The sequence below is a fragment of the Megascapheus bottae genome, chromosome 1 (assembly GCF_031878675.1).
Source record: "Megascapheus bottae isolate mThoBot1 chromosome 1, mThoBot2.hap1, whole genome shotgun sequence".
In the NCBI taxonomy this organism is placed as follows: domain Eukaryota; kingdom Metazoa; phylum Chordata; class Mammalia; order Rodentia; family Geomyidae; genus Megascapheus; species Megascapheus bottae.
The window spans coordinates 42,912,583-42,918,582 of record NC_143509.1 but is presented as its reverse complement, the minus strand read 5'-3'; the positions used below and the strand labels follow the sequence as shown (position 1 = coordinate 42,918,582).

Sequence of the window (6,000 nt, the reverse complement as noted above, 5' to 3'; positions counted from 1 at the left end):
TGCTCAGGCCCTCAGTTCAAGCCCCAACACTGGCAAAAAAAAAAAAGGAAAACGAAAAAAAAAAAATAGCAGACCCCTAAATGATCAGTTGGAAATTATCAGCAGTTTGGTTTTCCTTGGGAAGATCTCTGCACACCTCTCCCCCAACTCACACACAGGGGGTTGAACCACACGTCCCTCAGCATGCAGTGAAGCCTTCCATCCCCAGGCTGCACGCCAGTTAAGGAAAATGGGATTGGTTGTCACAAATGTAGACTAGCGTAATACAGGCAAATAATTGATTCCCAGGGTGACTGGAACACGGGTTCTCTGGGAAGCATGGCCTATGTGGTAGGTCTTTGCACGAGCGCGCCCGCCGCCCCCGCAGAGCCCCTAGCGCGCAGCCGCCTGCGGGGCGCGGGCAGCGAGCAGTCCACGGAGCCGTCTCCGGGTGCGCCCGCCTCTGCGAAGCCTGTTCCAGCTTGGGAACGTCGGATGGAATTATGAAACGTTCTTCAAGTTGGACAGCCCGCTGGGGCCCACGGGCCTTCGGCAGTGCCCGCGCTGTCCCGGAGGTCGGCCGCCCGGCGGCGGGGCGCTTCCCCCACGCGGGGCGCTGGGCCCGGGCCCGGGGGGCGGCGCCGCGGCGGCGCAGGGGGCCGCGGGGGCGGGCCCGGGCGGGGGCGGCGCGGCTCGGAGCGCGCGGCGCGGCGCGGCGGGCACGGGCACCGGCATGGCGTGGCCCTGCATCAGCCGCCTGTGCTGCCTGGCGCGGCGCTGGAACCAGCTGGACCGCTCCGACGTGGCGGTGCCGCTGACCCTGCACGGCTACTCGGACCTCGAGAGCGAGGAGCCGGGCTCCGGGGGCGCCGCCGCGGCCAGGGGCCCGACGCCCGCGGTGGTCGCCCGGGACCCCGTGCCGCTCACTCAGTACCAGCGCGACTTCGGCGTGTGGGCAGCGCGCGCGGGGCCCCGAGACGCGGGAGTCCGCGATGCGGCCCAGGGGCGCGGGCCGGGGGCCGGAGGCCGCAGGGGCCGAGGCTCGGCGCCCCCCGCCCGGGGCGTCTACGTGCTGCCCCTAGGCGACGCCGACGCCGCCGCAGCGACCACATCGTACAGGTACGGGCCTGGCGCCGGGCGCCCGCGTCCGCGGTGGAAGGAAACGGGGCTCCGAAGCCAGCAGGACGGGGGACGGGGGACGGGTGGAGCCCAAGTCCCGCACGACCTCGGTCCCCTGACTCCGCAGATGCCTCCGGATTGGCGCCCGGGGACCGGGAGTCCCCTCCCTCCCTCGACCCTAGGCCTGCCTTGCACCGGGCTGGAATCCATTCCTCCCCTGCCCCCCTGCAACTTCTCTGGGGTGGGCGGAGCTAGACAGGGGACCCCCGCCGAGGAAACGTTAGGGCCCAGCTGTATTTTGACCGGGGGCCTGTCTGCGGGACAACTGGGGGCGTCCTCCTTTTCTTCTGCACTTACAAAAGTCCCTCACACTGTAGGAAGGGGAACTGGAATAACCAATATTCCCTAAAGCACTCCCCGGATCCATGGTTCTGATTCTTAGGTGCACTCCGTACTCATGGCTTCCTTCTTCCTGCTACTTCCTCCCCACTTACTGTGGAGGTCTGGCCATATTATGGGCAGTTCTACATGAGTCTTAATAAGTGTGCTGTTTATCCTTTGGAGATATTTATGTGTGTCTATGTAGGTTGACAGGAGGATATGTGTGTGTCTACTAGTGCTATTATTCGGTCTTGAAGTTGGGGTTATTAACACTTTGGTTATGGCAGGAAGTGTCCCCTCAGGTCCCTAAAAGGTCAGCGATGGGAGAGCTAGCCTGTTGTCCTCATGTGCTGTTTGCAGCACAGCCATAGGATGGGAGGACATGCACGGTAATGGAACCCCTTAAGCATATATAAGGCAAGGAAGCCGGGGGCTCCTTAACTGGCTCACACAGCCAGCAGTGGAGAAGCGCTGGCAGATGGGAACGGGGCCTCCTCAGTTCTTCCTGGTGTGCAAACTGCTTCTCCAGCACTTTCCTCCTCTGGAGGTGGGAATAGCAGATTGACTGGCCCGGCCCTTGCAGATACAGAATCATTAGAACTTGGCTCCCTGCAGCATGGTACCTGCTAGCCTCGACCTGGCTCACGCATCTGGTAACTAACCAAATTCAGAAAGCAAACGAGAAGAGGGACCTCAAGACATCAAGGTGTGGCTGTTCCTAAGCTACAGTTCTAGTCCTTATCAACCCTCAGGCCTTGACCTCTCCCAAAAGAGGGGAATATCAGTGTTCCTTGACTGGCTGGTGGATGGCGTTAGGAAGTCTTGTCCAGCCAGCCTGGGTCCTGCCATGAGGTGGCCCTTGCCAGCTCCTCACCTTGACTCCTTTGGTCGTTCAGTACTTTGGCTGAAGCCCATGAGATGGGCGGTTGCAGGAAAATGCTTCAAAGCACTGTAAGGGGTTGGCACACAGTGGGCGCAGCCAGGCTGTATTTTAGTAGTCATCTTGGCCTGAGCCATAGTCTGCCTTTCTCCTTTCCTGGGCAGTCACTGCATGTCAGTTCTGCCTCGCTGAAGGGCTCTCTGCCTGGGTGGGCTCTTCCTGTGTAGGCCCAGGGATCTCCTGGGCCTCAGTGCTGAGCCCTTCCTGCCTTGGGGGAGCAGCTCAGCATAGGTGGTGGGGGAGGAACTGCTTCCCGAGGAGACAGAGCAGCAGATGGTTTGGGCAGCTGGTCTTTGAACCTTTCAGTTTCAGAAGCAAAAGCTACCTGACAGCTTGGCCCAGCCCTTTTCCTGGCACCCGGGGCTCAGAGTGCTGGCCACAGACAGACACCGCCCTCCCTGTCCATGCTGCTTTCCCAGCAAGGCCCCAGCTGTGTTGCTGCCAAGAAAAGGCAACTTTGTTGTCCTCAGGGCCCAGGCCAGGCCAGAGCTGCATGGAATGTGGGCCTCGGAGGGGCACGGGAGCCCAGTGCACAGGCGGGTGCTGTTCTAGCCAGGCACTCCGTCCCGGGAACACAGCCTGCCTGAGCTCTGCGTCTAGCAGGGACATTCTGACAGGGTAAGGAGGTCTGATGCTGGCCTTGAGCAAAAGAGCTCAGGGACGGTACCCGGGGCCTGATTTCCCAAGTCCCAGGACTGGCACCCAAAACAAGAGGTCTGGTTGGCTGTGAACAATTAAGTATTTCCACCAAAAGCTGCTCCCAGGACACAGGACAAGGCTGTACCATCCCTGTCCTTCCCTCCAAGAGCTAGCTTCTCCCATTCAGACCATCTGCCTCACCTGGAGTCTCAAGAGGCTCACAAGTCCACACCTTACAGCGTGATGAATCCCACAAAAGCCACACCATCTTGCAGCTTTTGACATGGTCATTAGCATTCACTCCCAAATACATACATACACACACATACATGATATATGTACTCTCAAGAGAGAATTCTGACCTTTCTTTCGTCAGGCATGGGGATCCTTGCTGGGCTGGGCTTGTGCAGGCTGGCACTTCCTCCAGACATAAGTGGAGGTGACCAGCCTTCACTGGCACTGGGTCTCTATATCCCCATTAAGTGGCATAGCCTGTGGAAGAAACTTCAGGACTAGACAGTGGGATTTGCCTGTCAGTAAGGCCCAGGTATTGACTGAGTTCTGCCCTTACTAGGCTTATTGTCACCTGCACCATGGAATTAACTTAGAGGTTGGGATTTCTAGCAAATACTGAGGCAAAGGGTAGGACAGCTGCTGTCTTTCTGGGCCATGTGTTCTGCCAGTCCTGCCTGAGCTGAAGCAGGGTTGCAGCAGGGGCTAGGGCCTGGCAGTCCAAGGTCCTGATGGCTGACTGACCCCGTGCAAGGTTCTGCTTCTACTTGTATTCTGTTACAGGCAGGAGTTCCAGGCTTGGACCGGGGTGAAGCCCTCAAGATCCACAAAGGCAAAACCAGCTCAAGTCGTCACAACCCACACCTGTGGCTGGGCTGGCAGCCCTGGGCCCGGCTGCCAGGTTAGTCCAAGTGAGCAGGGCTGCAGGGCTGCAGGGCTGGCGCCCCAGAGGCCTCTTTTCCAGGATTGGGATGTAGGAGCCAGGTTCTGGTAGCATCCAGTGGCGTCATGAACAAGGACAGCAGTGCCAGAGAAACTCTAGGCACTTCTTTGTCCTCAGCCAGGTGGGTGGATCTCTACGGTTGCATCTTGGTGAGCAGTGTCTCCTAAATCCCAACAGTACTAGGCCACAGGAAGTGTTGGGGTCCATCCCCAAGTACCCATTTGTGTTGAGGGGAAGAGGCTGCTTAGCTTCCTGATTCCTAGAGGTGAATTCCCTTCCCCGGGGCCAGGGTTGGTGAAAGGGAGTTGAGGGTAAGACTCACTGACAGGCCATGTTTCATTTTCCAGGTTCCTGAAGTGAGAAAGAAGTTCACACCGAACCCGTCAGCCATCTTTCAGGGTCCAGCTCGGAGGATTCTCAACGTGTGACAGTCCTGGTGGACGGGCAGCAGACACCGCGCCTGCGTGAGCGCGGAGGTACAGGGAACACACCATCACCAGCTCCACTTGGCCTCGCCGTCCTCAGTGTGAGGACTTCCTGTTTCCAGTTGCCATTCGCCTCCTTGGGCTTTTACATCTCAGGAAGCTGAGGAATGTGGATGTGTCAGGTCCTCAGCAGAACCAATCGAGCCCACTTTGGGTGGCCTCCCCAGGTTGCATGGTAGTTTCATTCATTTTACAGCCTGTGGTAACCCAGGCGGTAGGTATCCTTGTGTCTTCCGACAATGGCTAGGGTGTTTGAGTTGTGGAAGGTTATCACCTCTGAGTGACAACATGGTGTGGTTAAGTCACTAGGAAGAAGTTTCCGAGTAGAGTAGGGATCATGGGGCTTTGAAGACAATCTCTTCATAGCCAAGATGATCCCATGTTTCAGCAAGCCATTTTTTTGGATGAGTGAAGTATTCAAACAAGAAACCTGTGATGGTCTCTTAAGAGGTGAACCCTGTATTTTATTGCCAACTTGCATTTTAACACAGGAAAGATTAGAAAGGAACCACCATACACAGGCCCTAGCATGGGGAATGCTGATGGCAATGAGACCTCGTCACCAGCCCCTCCCCACCCCTTGCTCTGCCGTGAACCTGTGGCAGCGTGGCTCATCACCTTTGAAAGTCCCTCCGGTCTCAGTAAGTCCCACCAGTGTAGCTGCCCGGGCAGCTCTTTGTACAACAGCCTGGCAAACATCTGAAGGGCTGATGTGTGTGGATGAGGGAACTAAGGCTTTCCCTTTGGCTTGACAGGTTCTTGGCTCCCAGGTGGCTCCATCTAAGCATCGTGTGGCCCCAGGCTGTGTCACTCAGGTTTCAGACCAGGAAGTTCCTAACTCAGACTCCGGGTGCTGGCTGAGGTAGGCACAGGCCTGGCAGCAGCAAAAGACACAGGGGGGCCAAGAGTGAGTCTAAAGTTAAACACTAGCACAGCTATGCATGAGGGGCCTGTCACTTCCCTTGCTGGTTTGCATGTTCCATGTTGCTAAGAGGAGAGACTGCACACTGCCTGCTGGGCATTTTAATGTGGGAGGTGAGCAGATTAACTACAGTCTGACTTTACTAAAATGCAAAAATGTACTGTTCTGATTTCTTAATTTATGTCTTTAAATGAATACATGAGCACCTTCTCATACCTTTTTAACCCCATCTCTCAATACTAAGAACCTTAATGTAGAGAGGCTGCAGCTGTCCTTGCTGTGGGTGGGCAGAGGTCCTGCAGGTAGTACGTGTGGGCACCGTCTCCCAGGATGATGGGGAAAGCGCTGTCTGTGCCTGGGCACCAGCTGTGCTTTTTGCTGGTTGTGTGCTGTGAGAACTTTTGGCTTCACCTAAAAGCAAAGCTGCCACCACCCAAACCTGTGTGTCCATCAAGCACTCGAGCTTCTGCGCAGGACAAACACAGCAGAGCCCACCAGAGCAGCTGCTCGAGCGATTCTTTCCTTAGCACACCTACCCTGGTGCCAACCAGTTCACACTTGTGCCACTGGGCCTCAAGGC

General features: G+C 57.1%; 1 protein-coding gene across 1 annotated transcript; it reads left to right on the top strand.

Moving 5' to 3' along the window:
- The first annotated feature begins 712 nt into the window (after nucleotides 1-712).
- On the top strand, nucleotides 713-5,635 carry Map6d1 (MAP6 domain containing 1). The gene is made up of 3 exons (XM_090342884.1): nucleotides 713-1,098; nucleotides 3,854-3,971; nucleotides 4,361-5,635. Exons 1-3 carry the CDS (start codon nucleotides 713-715, stop codon nucleotides 4,439-4,441), a joined length of 585 nt encoding a protein of 194 aa, XP_090199010.1. The 3' UTR covers nucleotides 4,442-5,635.
- Nucleotides 5,636-6,000: the final 365 nt, after the last annotated feature.